The sequence below is a fragment of the Cibotium barometz genome, chromosome 65 (genome assembly GCF_041138505.1).
Source record: "Cibotium barometz isolate CiBa-2024 chromosome 65, ASM4113850v1, whole genome shotgun sequence".
Classification (NCBI taxonomy): Eukaryota; Viridiplantae; Streptophyta; class Polypodiopsida; order Cyatheales; family Cibotiaceae; genus Cibotium; species Cibotium barometz.
In genome coordinates, this window is record NC_141110.1 from 12,654,859 (window position 1) to 12,675,303 (window position 20,445).

General features: G+C 38.9%; 2 protein-coding genes across 2 annotated transcripts; both read right to left on the reverse strand.

Moving 5' to 3' along the window:
• Positions 1-4,762: 4,762 nt before the first annotated feature.
• LOC147602930 (dirigent protein 5-like) lies at positions 4,763-5,329 on the reverse strand. The gene has a single exon (XM_086797412.1). It carries the CDS (start codon positions 5,327-5,329, stop codon positions 4,763-4,765), a length of 567 nt encoding a protein of 188 aa, XP_086653538.1.
• Positions 5,330-19,555: 14,226 nt separating this feature from the next.
• Positions 19,556-19,957, reverse strand: LOC147602931 (putative adenylate kinase 1, chloroplastic). Its single transcript, XM_086797413.1, has one exon. It carries the CDS (start codon positions 19,955-19,957, stop codon positions 19,556-19,558), a length of 402 nt encoding a protein of 133 aa, XP_086653539.1.
• Between the last annotated feature and the right edge of the window lie 488 nt (positions 19,958-20,445).

The window sequence follows — 20,445 nt, forward strand, 5'->3', positions numbered from 1 at the left end:
CTGTCTTTGCATATCTGCACACCAAGAAAATTGTATACAACACATCAACTTTGTACAAATTTGCTACATAAATTTATAAATATGCACCAAGAAACTTGTAAACAATACTCTGCACAACAACTTTATATAGATCTGCTACACAAATGTGAACTGCACCACTACACAACATATTTTGCATAGAATTGCACTCTACACTATAATCAACAGAACTACACTCTGCACTATAATTTGCTTAAATATGCATCTAAATTTTAAACTACACTGAAATTTGTATAGAATCTTCAATTTGCACCAATTCTTGATAAGAACTACACTAAAATCTGCACAACAACTTTCAATATTCTCTAAAACTGCCAAGATCTAGGCAAATATAGAAGGAAACTAAGGTTTATGATGAAAAGAAGCACCGATCAAAGAGATTTAGCAAGAGAAGTCCAAGAAAAGCACTTTCAAAATGGTTTAAAATCTTAATTCAAAAATTAAGATTTTGAAATTTGTGATTAGCATATGCCCAAAAATAATTATCATCAATCCCATTACTAATCCACTCAAAATAGAATCAACAAAAATTTGAAAACTGTGTAAAAGCACTAATCTGAAAATGGGTTAAGTATTAATCACTCAAATCAAAGCATCAAGATCTAAGCCAAGAGATCTGAGACCACTGAAAGAAAGCTACACCTAGATTAGCCTAAATTAATCTATAGAGATAAAGCTAAAGGTGTCTAACCTAGATTATCTTTGATTAGAGAGAAAGCTAAAGGTGTCTAAAGGTATTCAATATCATAAAGGTATCAAAGGTATTCAAGGATGGTACAATAGTCCTAGGGCTGCTTCCTTTTATAGTCTCAAGGCCCTCATGCCCTAACACCACGTGTAAATGCCCCTAAGCCCCATGTGCCTAGGCCCATCCCCCATGTGCATGTGTAAGCCTAAAATCCCTTTGTTTCAAGAATTAACCTAGTCTTTTGGAAAGGATGCTAAGAAGGGGAGTGATAAGCATAAGAAGAAGAGCAACCCGCAACACGCCATTACATCAATAAATGTAGAAAAAGGCTGGAGAAGGAGAAGAATAAAGAGTCAAGCATGGCTGTGGTGGCTGATTCATCTCGACACAAAGTGTTTGAAAAGAAAGAGTCAGTGAACTATGCACATAATGATTGGAAATTCATTGTGTAGCATTGCAGTTATGATCCTTCTGACCATGACATATGCATGTCAGTGTAGCATGTATGGTACTTTGATATAGTGGTGTGGTTAAAGTAAGCACCACTATCAAGCATATATGGTACTTTGATAGTGGTGCTAGCAAGAACATTACTTCTTAGCATGATTTATTTTCCTCACACAAGCCTACTCTTCAAGGAGGAACAATTACATGTGCAAATAACTCCTTGTATCCAATAAAAGGATTTGGTAATGTTATTCTCACTACTACAAATGGTGGGATACTCACTCTCTCAGAAGTCTTGTTTGTGTCAGGCATTAAAAAGAACTTGATGTTAGTCTTTGCCATTGCTAGGGTATGCCTAGTGGTCAAATTTGTTACAACTTGACCTAGAAAAGGCCTATGATAGAATTCATTGGTCTTTTGTAGCAAGAATCATGGAGAGGCTTGGATTTGGGATTAAAATGGCAACTTGTATATATACTATGTCTTGGGGAGGGTACTCTAATGTGTTACTGAATGGGAGAGTCATGGGAGGGTTTGAGATCAATAGGTGTATTAGACAAGGTTGTACTTTGGCTCCCCTCATGTTTGCTATTGCCTCTCACCCTTTGGTGGTGTCACTGGAGAATGCTTGTAGAGATGGAAGTATCACTGGGCTGAAGCTAAGACATAGTGAACAATTGATTATACAATGTTTGCTGATGATTCTTTGCTATTCTTAAGAGCTGACAAACAGCAATGCTAGATTGGCAATTGCTTCAGGGTCCAAATGTAATATCTAGAAATCTAGAATTATTAGTCAGATAGAAGACAATGATTTTGATATGCAGAGATGCGGGTGTGAGGTGGTGCATAAGGGACAAATTGTTAGATTGTTGGGAACTCCTTTTGGAGTTGGTGTCACTAATAAATAGATGACTAACAAGGCTATTAACAGGTTTTTGGAGAAGTTAAGGAAATGGGAGGGTGTTATAATTCCATTTCATATCAGAATTGACATTTATAATGCTATGTTGAATGCCTACATAATGTTTTTATGTCCAGTGATGGATTTTGGGAAGTGCCATTGGAAAAAAATAATAGGTCCTGTCAGAGATTTTCTATGGAGGAATGGCAGAGTGTCTAAAAGGGTCCTATAGCTTGGTTGGCTTGGGAAAAATTTTTAGTCCCTGAGGGGAGGGCGGTATTGGAATTTTACATATGCCTACTCAAGGAGTGCCTTAATGCTTCCTAAATGCCTGCTTTAAATTGAATCTTGGACCATAATGGTAAGGGAACTAGTTGAATCATCTAAGGTGTATGCTAAAGGTAAATGTTTGGACTTGGGATGGAAAGATAAACTATTTTCTTATGCTCATCTTAAAGTAACAAACTCTGCATTCTACAAGATGCTATGTAAAACATGGAAAGACTGCTTGGGCTTGATGACTTGGGATGGGGGATGTAGAGTAACTAGAAACTCTAGTATGCTCAGCTTGGGGATATGGTGGTCACATAAATTCAACTCCCCCTTGGGTTTACTTGACACTTCTGCTAAGAAGCTAAACAATAAATGGTTAAAGTGTCTGAATGATTGTTGGGATTCGACTATGGTTCGGTGGAAAGACTTGGACCATCTAACTTGGGAGTTCCATTTTTCTGGTAGAGAAAGAGACTTGGTGATCCAGGATTTTGAGCAAATTCAAAGTGGGTGGTGTTCCACTACTATAGACGAAACTTGCTGGATTAAGGATTGGACTTGGATCAATGGTGTCAAGCTAGTAAATGGCAAAACCAAAGATCTTTACTCTATGATGAGAAGAGGGGAAGGCAATGTTGAATATCGTAATAAGATTTGGAGAGTGAGATGGTGCTTTGATGTTTGGAAGAAGAGATGGAAGTTGTTGTGGGGGAGAGTCACATCCCAAGGAGGTTTCAAGTGTTTTTGTGGAGGATTGGCATGTGGGCCCTTCCTATTAGATCTAAATTAGTTCAAAAAATATCTCTAGTGGATGCTATCCCAGGTGTAGGTCTACAGTTGAGGATGGCAAGCATGCTTTTTGGGAGTGCCTAGCCATTGCCTGGGCCCACCAGGATTGCTGAATGGGTTGAGCAATGCTTGGGAATGCAAGCCTATTGGGGGGACTAGATTCTTGGCAAATGGTCCTTTAATGATGAAAATGCAAGATTACTATTTAACATAATTAGAGCATGCTGTTTGTGGGAAATCTGGAGCACTAGGAATGCTATTATTTTTCAGAAGGTTTCCCTTGTTGGTATTGATGCAACAGATCTTATGCATAAATGTGTTTGCATGTGCTGGTCTATATGTAATTTGAATAAGCTAAGAGCAGATGGGCTGGATCTACTCCTATTGAATCTGCAATGGAGAATTACTTGATTTATGTCTTACTCTCGGTGGGACCTCAAGCATACTAGGGTGGTTCCTAACCCTTGGCTTATCTTTTGCAGGAGAGATTGTGTGAAGGTTGGAAATGTAGACTGCCCAGATTTGGGCCCAGGACCAGAAGATGGTACCTCAAGGAAAAACCAATTGATCATACCTTTGTTACATTCATTGAGAACCTAGTGGGAACTAGACCCACAATAAATATTTGGTCAAAGAAAGGGGGCAGTTTGGAAAAGAAATCCCCAAGGGGTTGCACCACAGAAGCAATGATGGAGACCTGCATCATGTTGGGCTATCAGATTTCTTGGGAGAAGTCTAGCTTTTTGTTAGAGGAAGAGAGATGGTCCTTGCTTTGTAAACTCCTAAATGAAGTCAAGAGTGAAAAATAAAGGTTTGTAGTGAGGAACGTTCAAATGTATATGACTTAAAAGTGTACTGGTCCTTTTTCATACAGTTATATATAAATATATACTATTGATAAAAAAAAAGAATTTAGATTTTTATACACATGAAATTTTGAACCTAGAGTTTCACACTGTGAGAGCTTTAGTTTTCATGTTCGTGAAAATGACTCCAGAGAATAGAAGAGCAGTGTTTAGACTTTTAAACTTTAACTAGTGTGTTTGAGTGTGATTCTTTCTACATGCTAAGGAAATCATTATATGCCTATTCTCAGATCAATGAGAGTGACTCGTGACAATCTCACTCTGGACGATAGTGCATCAAGCAGTGTAGTGTAGGGTCTATCCACTCAATTAGCACACTCAATTGATTATGTTTGCATTGAGAAGACTGGAACCTTTTGAAACCAGTAGTGAAGAATCCGTGGAGGCCTATAATTGTGGGGGCAAGTTGATGAGCAGATTGCAAAGTGGCCTTTTAGACTATGTCAAAGGGTTTTCTGAATTTCAATCTATAACAATCAAGAGCCTCAAAATTAGTGGATTATGGTCACACAATGAGAAGTGGTTTACCAAATGTTGCAGGCAAGTCAAAAACTCAATCTGATATAGCATACAAGGTACGAATGATGAACTACTTATTTAGGCGAATGATGAACTACTTATTTAGGCGAACACTTGTGAAGCTTTGCCTTAATGAATACAAACATGCTTGGCTTGGACCTTTGAAAAGAATTCATGCTTAATGAGCTGATTAAATTCAGTGAATGGGCTCGAAATAGAGTGTCTCACTCTAAAGGATCAGTAGTATAGATCAAGCTCAAAATAGAGAGTCCACTTGGTTGGCCCGGAGGTAGTGTCGAGCTCTATGAGCTCACAAGTAGCCAATCCTCGTGCCAAGAGGAAGTCACCTGTTCCTCCAATGACAGAAAGAAGGCGCTTTTGGAGAGACTCTTGCAATTGCCCAAAGATTTGCAAGGATCCTTGGTATTCTGTGGTGTTGATGATGGCAGTGAAGGCCTGCAGGACCACAAAAGCTGATTGGCTATCATACATGAAGAAGCCCCTAGCTACCCCTACCTGCAGAGAGGTGTTGGATGCTTCCTCTGTGAGGGGGTCCTCGAAGGTGGCCATAATTCCAAAATTCCAAGGGTTGGAGAAGCCAGTGGGTTGCACGGTGAAGACAGAGTTGAAGTAGTCTGTGTTGTTGTAGCGTGTCTGATCAAGTATTGTATTGTGGAGGTAGAATGTGAAGTTGGAAGGTTGTTTGGATTGGGCTGCAACTCCTAAGAGGGTGAGAGGAGAGGCTACGTGGCAAAGGGCAAGAGCGAGCAAGAAGTGAAGGAAAGATGGCATCAGAGTCGCCATGTCCGAGCTCAGATGGGTGGTAATCGAGCACCTAATTGAGAACGTTAATCTGCTGGACATGCAATAACGGCAATCGTATATCTATATATATATATATGAATTGTGTAGGACGGCACCAGGGCCACATCAAGATGCAGACAAATCACCCACAACTTCAATAGACTCCAAAGCTCTGAGGTATCTGATCTATATTTTTAAATCCTTACGGGACGGCTGAACGCCCTGTGAAAACGTGAGCCCACTTGTTTTCGACAAAATATCACCGTCAAGAGCAAGTACCACATGTAAGAGCCCAAGTTTCCAGCATATATATATATATATGTGTATCTATATATCTATGTATCTGTATCTTTCTCTCTCTATATATCTATGTATGTGTCTATGTCTATATATATAGATATCTATATATGTATATATATAGATATATAGATATCTATGTATGTATGTATGTATATATACATACATAGATACATAGATACATATATATATATACATATATGTATGTATATATATATGTATGTACATACATAGATACATATATATATATGTACATATACATATATATATATACATATGTATATGTATCTATGTATGTATATATATAGGTATCTATGTAGGTATATATACATACATACATACATACATAGATATCTATATATATATATATATATATATATATATATATATATATATATATATATATATATATATATATATATATATATGTATGTATGTATGTATGTATGTATGTATGTATGTATGTATGTATGTATGTATACATATACATATACATATAATATTATACATACATACATACATACATACATACACACACACACACACACACACACATACACATGCATACACACATATATATAAATACATGTATACACACACACACACACACACACACACACACATGCACTCACACACATACATATATATGTATGTGTATACACACACATACATACATATATACATATCTATATATATGTGTGCATATACACTTATATATGTATGTGTGTATATATGTGTGTATGTATATATATACACACACATATATAGGATGTGTTCATTTTATGAACAGAAACATCCAAGCAAATTTTTTTCGAGTAGACATTTTTGAGCATTTTAAGAAAGCATATTTCTTAAAGAAATATATATATATTAAGGTAGCAACTACTATGTAAGTAACTATGATTTTCACTATAAATTCACAAAACTAGATGTAAATTCACAAAACTAGATGTAAAACGTTTATAGGCCCAACTAGTATGCTAGCAAATATGATTTGCACTCTAAATTCACAAAATATAGATGTAAATTCTTCATTGACACCACAACATTTCCCATTATAGGGTGCACGATTTCAAGGCCAAAACTATATGTACTCTATCACAATTGTTGATAGTGTCATACTACTATGTTAGTACCTATGATTTCCACTACAAATTCACAAAACTAGATGTAAAACTTCATTGACACATCAAATTCCTTTATAGTCTCCCGCCAAATACCATAGCTTAATACTTAATGGTTTCAAGGTTGGCGACAATAAGCTCACTTCATTGAGTAGGAAGCATGAGTTCAAGGCAAAAACTATATATGCTCTATCACAATTGTTTATACTATCATTTTTATCACAGAAGAGAGAACAAGAGTGGAAGGACAATCATACATTTAGCTATTATCAAAACTATTCATACAACCATTCTCAAATTTCTGAAAGTGTATCATAAATACAAAACTCCGATATGCTTATCCCAATCCAAAAAAGTTTTCATTGACTACAAAAAACTTTCGTTTACAATTAAAAAAAGAACCAAAGTTTGACTAGCAAGAGAATAAAACATTGGAAAACTAGTCAAAGTCTCTCTCAACCGCACAATCATCAATGTAATGTGGCAATGTTCTTTGCCTTTCCTTTGGCACATAATCATAGAGCCTACCATGTGAGAGGCCACTTGTTCTGCATAACAAGGCAAAACACTAATTACATTGGAGTAGCAATCATGTGCCAATATACCCTCATTGAGTAGTGCTCTTCATTGCACAAGCAGGCAGAGAACAAACAAAAGATAATGCTCACAATCCATGGGAGCTTCAATATTGAAGTCATCAATGTCATCATCCACTAGATGAAGTGAATGGGCCCCAAGTGTCTCCCCTTGTGGAATGTAAGGTCGCACCAAGCCATTCAAGTAGCCACAAACATCGCTATCATTATCCACAACCATACAATGCCGCCCTGAATGAATAGCTGCCTTCAAGCCTGGAATATTTCTACTTTTCCACATCTAGACAAGACCAAAATCTGAAATGCACAAGTCTACAAACAAACCGCTAATACAATTAGCTCTTTCTAGGCTAAATACTAATTGAAATGAAAGAGATAAATCATTCATTAAAACCCACCTTCACATTAAGGCCAATATTATCTGACAAGCACACTGATTCAGCACTTTCCATTATCCATCTAATAAAATCAAAATAACCACAACATGTATGAAACATCGATTGTCTATGAGAGTCAACGTAAGAAAAGAACCACAACATGTATGAAACATCATGAGCACATGATTATAACAAGAATTGAACATTACATACCTACAAGAAACCTCCATCTTCATTTTCAAAGCCACACGCTCCAATGCATGTTGTAGTAACAGGTGAGAAAATCACCAAGTTCCACCCATGATTATCCATGATTGTTGCAACTATTGCCAAGGAGCACATAGCATGATCCTCAACCAAGATATTCCAAAAGGAGACAGCACCCTTCACACCATGAACAAAAGAGCTAGTCGGAAGATCAATGATACACATATCGACACTCCATGCTGCTTGTTTTGAGTTATAGGTCTTGTTAGCCCCACCAATATCCATATAGAACTAACCTATCACCTTGAAACCCCCTTCATAATCACCTTGCAAAATTTCCTTGCCCAACTTGATATAATCACACTCCCAAACCTTAAAAGATAGGCCATGCATCTCTCGATATGATGAAGTAAAGGAGGATAAAGGCATGCACACCATGTCAACATTTGTCACCTTCTTGGTAAGTAAGGCCTCGTCCTTATTGGGCACATCCTCGGGGGGGAGGGGGGTCACTTAGCGTAAGATGTCTATATCACATGCATACAAGGACCCTTTTATAAACCCCTATGTAACCACTTTATGGTAATTGTTATTATCCCCTCTATATTTTTTAATGAAATTGTAAATTCCATTTCTGTAAATGTTTTTTTTGAAGAGAACTTAAAAAATATCCTTCTATAAGAGGCAAGTGACAAACACACTTCAAGCATCTAGGTAGTGTTATTCGGCCTTAATCTTAGATGCAAATTTCGCGAGGGTGGAGTGCATGGGATCTCCAGATGGAGCACGTCGGTTTGACCAAAAAATGAGGTAAACAAGGGCAACCAAGAGTAAACTCCCCCCTCCCTTTGTACTTGTCCCTTTGTACTTGGTGGGATTCAAATTCGGCTTACCTGCTTTGGAGCCCAATGCACAACCACTATGCCCACACACACTTTGTGCCTAAGTCTACCCTTCTTTACCCTATATCCAAGTAAACTATTGAGAAACTAGGTCAAGGAGCAAGCGAAGGGCAAGAGCATAGACAATTAAGCTATGGAGCTGGTGGGTAAACCCTAAGAACTAGAAGAAAAAAACATATGAGCTGCAAGAGAACCCCATGATTTTTTTCTTGATAATGTAATGATAAGAAAGTACAACTATATGATAAAAATATAACCTAGAACTTTGGTCCAAAACTAAAGTTATAACATATAAAATAAAGTACGGCTTCTAACTGCACTGCATGTAACTAATGTACAACCAGGCTAATCTAACCATGTAAGTGACCTGGTATCATCTGCAAGTGATGGACTAACTCCTCATGTGGTCTGTATCACAATGCGATCATCATATCTCCAGATATCCATCATCCACTATCTGGATGTCCATAAGCCAATATGTTTAACTGCCCATATCTTGGCATGTAGATTTAATGTGTCTACCATATCCAACCATGTGATTTGACATCATAGACATGATGTCCATATACTACTCCATCACTCTACCACATCAACCTATAAAATGTACATCAACAAGCCATCTAGAAAACAGAACTCCAAAGTGCTCCTGGACTAAATACATCAAACTAAGTAATTGAACTAGGGCTAATAACCTAAAGGTAAAACTGATATGTATCCGTACACCGGAAAAAGCCTAGTAGAGAATTCTACCAGAAAGATGAGTGACATAACAAATAGCCGCTGTTGCATGGATCACATAACCCTAACTTGAATTATCCAATAGAACACCCAGATCATCTAGACATACCATAAAAGACATCATTAGTGCTTAGAAAACACAGAATACAGAGAACACATGAGTTTGTTGCCAAAAGATACAACTAACTTCAGAATTCATGTTACCCCATTCACATCTGGGTTGCATGCCAAACCACAAGTAACTAAGTACTACTAGGGCTGGTGCACACACATAATGCCCACATACTAATATTCAATAACTATTGGTACTTTATGGATTTAACACCTGGAAGACACAGCCCAGTGAGTGGATTTGAAAATTCCAACATGAACCCACTTATTTCCCTTGATCAATCTCATGGAATCTGATATACCCTCAACTTGATGTACCACACCAAGTCAAGACTATGATAAGTAATTAAGTAGAGAGCTCGGTGCTGCACCAAGATGCACCCAACCCCCAAACACAGTTTTTCCACCAAATCCATAAAAAAGATTTTGACATTACAATGCATTTGTATGTGCATTCCCCCATAAAAGTAAGTGATTAGAACCATGAATAAAGGATCATGGCACAAATCCAGTTTGTTATGGCTCACCTAAACCCCCCTTGGAATGCATCCAACAAGAAGATTACCTGGTGAACCGCAATTGTCGTGAGGATCTTTCCAATGGCCGAGCTTGTAACCCTTGAGGTCTCCAAGCTCTACAACTCCTTGAGAAGCAATTCCACTGCGCCCCCCACGAGTGTTGTCACACTGCCGCGTTGCACTACGTGTACTCGTACCTCCTCTCACCTCACTTCACTCACACACACACTCACTAGCATGGATTAGAGAGAGATTAGAAAGAGGATTAGCAAGAGTTATTGCACAATAGGAGAGTTCTTTGTATTACGAGAGATATTCACTTATATAAATGACCATAAGTGTTCACACACTTAAATTGTGGCCATCCAGGCACTTCAGGCTCATAAGAGGCCTAATTCTATTACAATGACTACTCTCATAATATATCCATGAAGTACATCACTTGGGACTTCATCCTAACTTACTACTACATGCTCTTACAGTGGGAATCGCCATAAGTATTCCATCGGACCATTACGAGCGCCCGTCCAAGTTGTAGATTTGGACACCATTGCTTCATATCTTGAATGTATGACTTTTTGGTGTATCTATCTTGACTCCTTGATGTAATATAATGGTGGTAGCTCTTGTTAACCCTAGGAATGGGTTAACATTCCCCCCTTCCTGATGCCAATTGCGTCCTCTCGTGATTACATTGAAGACCTTTGTGTAGGGAGAATTGACAAGCTTTGTTGATGGTTTTTGAGATTGAGTGATGTTCAATGGTCTTTATTTCTGTGGAAGGAATAAGAAAGGCTAGTTAGTAAATGAAAAGGTTAGAGATTAGTGATAATTCCTAACGGGTGGAAGTGGTGGTGGTTTTTTGTGAGTTATTGCAATTTTATGATTTTGTGAGCATGTTTTTTTTGTTTATATTTTTTTCTCACTTTGTTTTTGGCAATCATAAGCAAAGTTTCATGTTATTTGTGTTAGTTGGTAAACTAAGAGATTTTGGGGAAGAGAAGAGAAGGAAGGATCTAGAGGAACGCAAACAAAATCATTAGAACGAGATTGTGACTCTCAATTCCTCATCTGATTCATTCAAGCAATAATCATTATTTAAAGAAATTGGACTTCGATGATGTCCCTTTTTGTGGCAGGATTCTTGTCAAATGTTGTTGAGTGGGATTTGTTCTTGCATGCTTCTTCCCATGTGTTTTTTATGCTTTTATGTATATTTAAGTACTTTATGAAGTAGATAATCATAAAGTACATTAAATGAGTCAAATGGACTCTTATTGAGCTCTGTTGCTTGTTGAAGTAGCCACTGGTTGGTGAGGCATGAAAGAATTACGTCAACTTGTGAGGCGAATATAGACATATCACGAAGGATTAGAGACCAATGTGTTGTGAAGACTTAGCTTTGTTTGGAAAGGTTTGCAATTTGAAGGAAAATTCTAGGCAATGGGTTATACCATTGACCAGGCTGTTGCCCACCATAATCCCCCTATCCAGAGATGTACCTAAAAAGTTATCAATGATAAGATTTTGGTATAAAGGTCCTCCATTGCATGAGTATGGATATGTACTCATGGAGCAACTGTTACATTAACTTAGCCAAAAGAATAGTAAGCCATAAGCTTAATAAAAATATATTGGCTATTAAAGATTGTTTGGAGTTTTATGTGATATTCGACCATTTTTAGGTAGTCCAATTTGTAACTCCCTTGTGTTTGTCTTTTTTTTATAAATTTTTTTACTACCACATTGAGAGCAACATGTTCTTGTGGCTACTCTCCTTTTTGAGAGAATAGGTTCTTATGTTTGCTGAGATAGGGTAAATTGAAATCCCCATGCATTACTTTTTTCTCATAGGGCTTGGGAAAAATGCACAAAATCTTGCCCCCCATCTCCCTTCTACCTTTTCAAAATCCCTTAGGTACTATATCTATAACTACACTATAAGTATGCGTACTTCTACCACCTACTATTTGCCATATTTTCTCTCTCTCATCTTTATATATATACTTGCACAAGTAAATAAATCCTAAGTCTATTTCCTCATATATATTTATGCCTAAGATATCTTTTTCCTAAAAGTCTCCTTTTGCACCCAACCTACTATGCCCTATCCTAGCTATGCTATGATACTACTATGTATATTATTTACACCACCATATTATATTTATTAGAGTTCACACCTAATAGATACAAAAGCCATGCTACACTATATATATACATATATATGCTATATAATATTATTTTTTCTCCCTCGTTATCAATCTCTACTCTCCCACCCTCTTTTTCCCCCAACACCACCTTGTGGGGCCCACATATGGGCCCACCCACGCTCATGTGTTTACAGATACAAAAGCCATGCTACACTATATATATACATATATATGCTATATAATATCATTTTTTCTCCCTCGTTATCAATCTCTACTCTCCCACCCTCTTTTTCCCCCGACACCACCTTGTGGGGCCCACATATGGGCCCACCCACGCCCACCCACGCCCATGTGTTTACATGGGTCCCACTTGTCCCACACGCATGCTGGAAGCTCCCTCTTCACACCCTCATGCATAGCCTCTCCACTCGGGCCCATGTGGGCCACCCCGAGCCATCCCACACACACATGCTCGCCAAACCCTAATTGTTAATTCCTTTCCTTTTTTGGAGAATTTATCATCAACCTACAAAAGTTAAAACCATCTTTAAATTGTATATATATATATATATATATATTCCTAAAAGTAGCCTCACTAGCCTTAGGCCCACACTAGGCCTACTTTAATATGTAAGCCAATAAAGGCATGTAAGGAAAGGCTTCTCCAACTCACAAAAAAAAAAAGAAACAAATGAGGATGCGCATTTTGCTACAAGGATACAAGGCTCCAAAAAAGATATTCAAAGGTGGTCTCCACTTCATCAACAATTTTCAACCTTCCATTTATGGAATAAGGCATGCAAAGTCTACCTTCCCTTTTTTGTAATAAAGAAACAAAATATCAAAGCTTGGTATTATCTCAAGATTTTCTTTTATGGAGAAACCCACCCGGTTCTAGAAACATCCATGAGGATTCACTAAGCCTCTACACACCATCTACATATCCTTGGAGAGGCTCATTTTGGAGAATTACTTGGAGATATCTTAGCTCATGTAACCCCAACTCACCTCAACATCCCAACATCACATGGACACAACTCAAGATTACAAATAGCACCTAATCTGAGAAGGCAATGGTCAAAGATAGTTAGCACTAGAAGAAAACAAACAAAATCAGTCAAGTTAGTTAAAGCTAATCCTGATGAAGATGTTGTTCCTCTAGTGGATTCTTGGATTAAGGGATATAAGATTCCTAAGGTGTATGTGGACCAAATGTGTGTCATGACATAGAAAACCATGCATAGATTAGGGCTAGAAGTCAATGCTCCATCTCCCTATAACGCTAAACTAGCCAATAATGTATGCATCAAGTGCCTAGGAGTCATCAAGGGTGTAAAGGTAATTTTTTGTGGTGTTGAGGTAGAGGTAGACATTTATGTGATCCCATCAAAGGAGGAGGGCTATCCCATTATTTTAGGTAGGCCTTGTCTCATAGCTGTTGGGGTAGACCAAAAATGGGGGACAGGTCTACTAGTTCTCAAGCCAGACGGAGAGAATGGTGCCAATAGGAGAAATATCACCTCTGACATGAAAAAAGAAAGGAAAGTGGACCTAAGGTATGAAACTACCTTGGATGAAGAAAGCTCATATGATTACTCAAAAACAGAGTCAGGATCAGGTACCAGTGAGGAGGATTCCTCTATGGAGGTGATGGGACACTCATCTTTCAAGGGAAGGAGGCCACCACAACAAAGGGAGACCAAGAAAAGGATGGTGATTCTCTAGAGGTTGAGGACAAGCAAATAAAGAAGATGCTAGCAAAGGATTTGACACCAGCAGCTTACATCACCATGTTAAAGAAGTAAACCAACCTCTTTATCGCCGACTACACCCAGGTAAAAGGAGTAGAAATCATAAAACATCATATAAAACTAAAGCCTGATGCTAAGCCTGTGGCTCAAAAATTAAGAAGGTTAGGAGTGGTCCAGAGGGAGACTTTACTAATGGAGGTAAAGAGGCTCTTGAAAGCAGGTTTTATTTACCCAGTGGGGAAAACTCAGATTGGGTCTCCCTTGTAGTTGTTACCCCTAAGAAGAATGGAAAATGGAGGATATGTGTAGATTACAAGCCCTTAAATGCTGCCATAAAGAGGCACCACTTCCCCCTCCCATTCCAAGATGAAATCTTGAATAAAGTAGTAGGCCATGAAAGGTACACAATATGTGATGGTTACTCTGGCTACTTCCAAATCAGGATAGCAGAGGAGGATCAACGCAAAACAACCTTCACCAATCCATGGGGATGCTTTGCTTACAAAGTAATGCCTTTTGGCCTCATAAATGCACCTCCCACCTTCCAAAGATTCATGAATTATGTTTTTCAGCCCTTCTTTGGGACCTCTATTAGGGTCTACATGGATGATTTCTGCATATATAGTAGCAAGGAATTGCATTTCCAAAGAGTCAAAGAAGGGTTACAAAGGTTGTACCAATTGGGTGGACAATTGAATCCTGACAAGTGCCACATAGCTCAAAGTGAAGTGAAACTTTTGGGACAGAGGAATTGAAGCGGATTCAGCCAAGATTGAGGATCTTTTAGCTCTACCTTCATCCAAAAAATGCAAGGGAGCTGGTCACATTCATTCAGAGAAAACCAGGTATATGTCTCGGTTCATCCATCTTCTCTCACAAATTATTTCACCATTGCAAAAGTTAGCACATAAAGGCACCTTCACTTGGGATGAGGAGTGTGAAATTCAATTTCAAGAAATAAAGAAGGTTCTTTGTTCATTGCCAACCCTAATGCCAAGTGTGGGGACCGAGGCTATTGGGGTAGTCTTGATGCAAAAGGACCCAAAGAGCTCCTACATGAGGCCAATATATTTTTCTAGCAGGATTATGACACAGATAGAGAAAGGCTACAAATAAGTAGAACAAATGGTTTCAACCCTCATATATGCAGTAAGAAAGTTTAGGTCTTATCTCTCGAGCAGTGGAGCAGACATTTCCATATGTTGTACAACACATGACCACTTCCCCAATGATAGGGAAATGGATTTTGGAGCTTCAGGAGTATGACAACACTTTTATAGTGGAGGATAGCACTAGGGCAAGTTTGGTAGACATTCTCACCTACAGGTCCCATGTAAAGAAGATCACCATCAAGATCAAGTAGTAGGTGGAGTCATCATCTACAACCCACAAGGTGATGAGGTCACTAGACAAGGTAAAACTCTCCCTGGGATCCATTCCAATAATGAAGTAGAATATGCCACTCTACAATTTGGGTTGGATTGGTGCCTGGAGCATGGTATTAAGAGGCTGATTGTCAAAGGAGATGCCATGTTAGTGGTAAAGCAACTACACAAGGAGTTTGGTCTTGCAAAAATGCTAATCTATTTACATGGGTCAAGCAAATTAAAAGTTCGATGCAAAAATTTGAAGCTATACAAGTGCATCATGTATCTAAGATAAAAAATAAGGAAGCAAATGCTTTAGCCAATGACCAATTTGTGGTGGTAGTGGGAGCAATCAAATATTAGCAACCAAAATTCTAGGGACAAGAGGAGCTTCAAGACATAACCTATTTCCTCCAGACAGGTGAGTGTCCCAAGCACTTATCCAAGGTTCAAAAACTTAGGTTGGAAAAGAAAGCCATATCTTATCAATTCATAGGGGAGGACCTTTACCATAAAGGAAAAGATTTTGTCTTGAGAAGGGTGCCATCCTCCAAAGAGATAGTTCATATTTTAAAATCTTGCCATGATGAGGTATGTGGGGGTCACTTTGCCCAGGAGATCACCAGCAAAAAAATACTTCAAGCAGGATTTGTGTGGCCTAGTTTGTATAGGGATGTCTAGCATTGGTGCAAAGCTTGCAATGCATGTCAGATGATGGCAGGGAACAAGAGGCTAACTTATGAGCCTAGACCCCAATATTCTCTTTTGACCCATTTGAAAAATGGGGAGTTGATGCCATTGGGCCTCTTCCAAGGACTCAATCAGGGAAGGAGTACATCATTGTGGTAGTAGACTACATGACGAGATGGGCAGAGGCCACAAGCACAAGCAAAATCACGGCCAAAGATGTGGGTAAGTTCATATTTTATCACATATGTAGTAGATTTGGTACACCACTTGAAATACTGTTAGATCGAGGCCCTGGATTTTGAGAACTCTTACAGGATTTACTTAGAAGATTAAACATCAGCCATAGGCACTCTAGCCCATACTATCCACAATGTGGTGGCTTGGTGGAGAAGGTCAATATAGAATGATATGTAAGATCATCAAAGCAGGTGGCTAACCGGCCAAAAGATTGGGACTAGCACACTGCTGCTTTATGGGCCTACAGGACATCTTTTAAAGCCTCAACCCAATTCACCCCCTTTCACCTAGTCTATGGACAAGAAGCCCTTCTACCCATTGAGGTAGAACTAGCCAGCTTGAGATTGATAGTGGATAGAAGGATAGAGCCCAATGATAGATTGAACCAGAGGCTTCTAGTCCTCCAAAGGCTAGAGTTGGATAAAGAGCAAGCCATGGATTACTACATAGCATAAGCCAACAAGAAGAGGGAAAAACTTAACTAGAAACTCCAGGACAAGGAGTTGAAGGAGGGCATGTTGGTCCTTAGGTATGATAGTAGATTGGACAATAGACATGATGAAAAGTTTCAACAGAGATGGGAGGGCCCCTTTATCATGAAGAATAGATTTCATAATGGCATTTACCAACTACAAGATCACTCAGGAAAGATGCAAAAAACTAGGGTCAATGGGGGCTGGCGTCTAAAACCCTATTTTCAGAGGATATAGCAAATAGTAGAGGAGGAGGAGCCATCTACTCACTTCATCAATCTTCAGGAAAAGAAGGAAGTCCATAACAAAGATCAAGGAGATTTTGCCTCCTCTCTCACCACACTTTTTCAGCCAACCATTGGGCTAGAGGTATAAATGCCTCTAGCTATGGGGGAGGGCTAAGTATGAGACAGGATAAATCGAAATCACCATGCATTAATTTTTTCTCATAGGGCTTGGGAAAATTGCACAAAATCTTTCCCTCCATCTCCCTTCTACCTTTTCAAAATCCCTTAGGTACTATATCTGTAACTACACTATAAGTATGCATATTTCTACCACCTACTATTTGCCATATTTTCTCTCTCATCTTTATATATATACTTGCACAAGTTAAAAAATCCTAAGTCTATTTCCTCATATATATTTATGCCTAAGATATCTTTTTCCTAAAAGTATCCTTTTGCACCCAACCTACTATGCCCTATCCTAGCTACGCTATGATACTATATATATATATATATATATATATATATATATATATATATATATATATATATGTATGTATGTATGTATATATTCCTAAAAGTAGCCTCACTAGTCTTAGGCCCACACTAGGCCTACTTTTTGAAAAAATATGTAAGCCAATAAAGGCATGTAAGGAAAGGCTTCTCCAACTCACCAAAAAAAAAAGAAACAAATGAGGATGCACACTTTGCTACAAGGATACAAGGCTCCAAAAGAGATATTCAAAGGTGGTCTCCACTTCATCAACAATTTCCAACCTTCCATTTATGGAATAAGGTATGCAAAGTCTACCTTCCCTTTTTTGTAATAAAGAAACAAAATATCAAAGCTTGGTATTATCTCAAGATTTTCTTTTGTGGAGAAACCCACCACTTCTAGAAACATCCATGAGGATTAACTAAGCCTCTACACACCATCTAGAGAGGCTCATTTTGGAGAATTACTTGGAGATATCATAGCTCATGTAGCCCCAACTCACCTTGGATATCCAAAGTATCTCCATTTATCAAAATATCCTCATCTATCCAAATATCCTGCCACATGGCAGGCTAAGAGGACACCAAACCTTGTAATATCTCATGATATGAAATATCTTTGTACTCTTAGAGGCCTATAAAAAGGGTCATAGTCTTGGCACCAACACAAGAGAAAATAGAGATCCATCCATAGGAGCCATTACTCTTCGTCTCTATCTATCATCCTTAGGCTATCACTATAGTCATCCTCTCCATCCTCAAGCCTTGTAATCCTTATGCTTGTATCCCTACTTTTCATATCAATAAGATTGTATTGTGGACTTTTTCCTATTATCAAGTGCATATTCTCTCTCTCTCTCTCTCTCTCTCTCTCTCTCTCTCTCTCTCTCATTTCAATAGAATATTTGTATTCCATGCTTAAAGTTTCTCTTTGGGTAGAGTCTTAATGTGCCTCGTGCATGTGAAGTAAGGAGGATCAAGGAAAGGTGTGGGCTTGGCCCTACTCTCTTCTCCACTAGGCTTGGAGTTTCACTAAGAGGGTTGAGGAGGAGCTCCCCTAAGAGTGCAGTCCATGGCCTTGAGTGTTTTTGTTAGACCTTGGAGATGGAGACCTTCTCTCTAATAGTTGAGATAAAGAACCTGAGAGTCTCATTCTATTAATGAAATAATTACATAGATATAGGCATGAAAGCCTTGCTTTTTCTAAAATTAGGAAACCCTAACTTGAGCCCCACACTACAACTAAATTAGGACTCATTTACATGCATGTATAGATTGCACAATACCCAACAATCCCCCCTCAAGCTAAACATGCACAACTTTTGATAGTGAACATGACAAGACAAACCATCCCAACAACTACGAGTAGGAGCCCCCCCTTTTTTACATAAGGTGTGTGTGTACTCGTCTCTTACAACCAGTTAGGTGGTGGACAATAGATTTAAACAAAGACATAAGGTGTGTGTGTACTCGTCTCTTACAACCAGTTAGGTGGTGGACAATAGATTTAAACAAAGACATGGGTGGTCTTACCACATGCACATACATGGGCAGTGTCTATACTCGTACAACAACATGACAAGAGTCTGACAAACTCACACATTTATGAGAGTTCCCTAGACAACAAATCATCATCTACAACAAAGAGTAAGTGTCCCCCCTCAATATACCAGAGGTGTGGTGTACACTGCTCAATAACAAGCAGAGAATGACTAGAGCAGAGTCACAACAATACTTACAACAACCATAACTGACAAAATCACCAAATATTGGATTTGCATCGTACGCCTTCTATAACTCCGCATGCATCTTGCTTGACAATCATGTTGTAGCAAAATTCTATGACATGGATTGGCAAGGGCAGAAGCTGGTTGAGCAGATCATGCAGTATGCTTTGATGGACATGTAGGGGGAGGTAGCATAGCCGGCATAAGAACCCTTGGGCTACAATCTGTGCCTTTTAGTTCTATGTCTCTGCAAGGTTGAAGTTGTTGCCGCATCCACTACAAATCCTTCTCCCCAAACATTTGAACTGATCTAGAATCTCCGCCTGACTGCAATTGCGAGGAAACCCATCCAAGATGAACCCTTTCTCCTCGTTTTCTGATGCTTTCAAAAGCCGGCTAAACAAAAGGTCAATATCATCTGAAACTAGTTTGCCTTGATTCACTGTATTTGTCAACTTTTGTGCCACCGGAGTTGACTTAGAAATCTCCTCATCGTTGCGGATAGTTCCAAAAGGCCCACCAGTCTTGGTTTTCACATCATAAGTTCCAGCTCCATGCCATGCAAGGCGAACGATGATGGGAGCACAGTTTTTCTTTGCAATCAACGCTCGTAGTTTCCTCCTGGCTTTGTCTTTCACCATCCTTGGCTCCCGAACAACATAATAATAGATCTGGCCTTTGTCAAACTTGGCTTCATGCACACGCACAGAATTTTGAACTGCGGTTTTGAACTACGGTCTACTCCGAGTATCTGTCCGCCTCTAAAACGGCTACTTCCAGATCGTCACTTCAACCTACTCCAGGATCTTCTCTCCATAGGCAGGCTGTTGTGCTGGCACAAAGTCGCTTACACAAGGTTGGCATGACGCTTCTCATCACGGGCAAGAGAAGGACCGGAGCTCCATCGCCTAACACACAGAGGGTTGGCCGACCTTTCGCATCTTGGTTCGGCTGCCTTCTCGCACACCATAACGGGCTGGGCTCGTTTGTCGGCTAATTATCAGCTAGCTACCAGGCTGCAGCAACAAGCCTATCGCAGCCTCATGCTCATCTTCAAGTGCCCTACACTTGACATGCTGGAGGTTTAATCATCTTCTGCTCTGATACCACTGTTAGACCTTGGAGATGG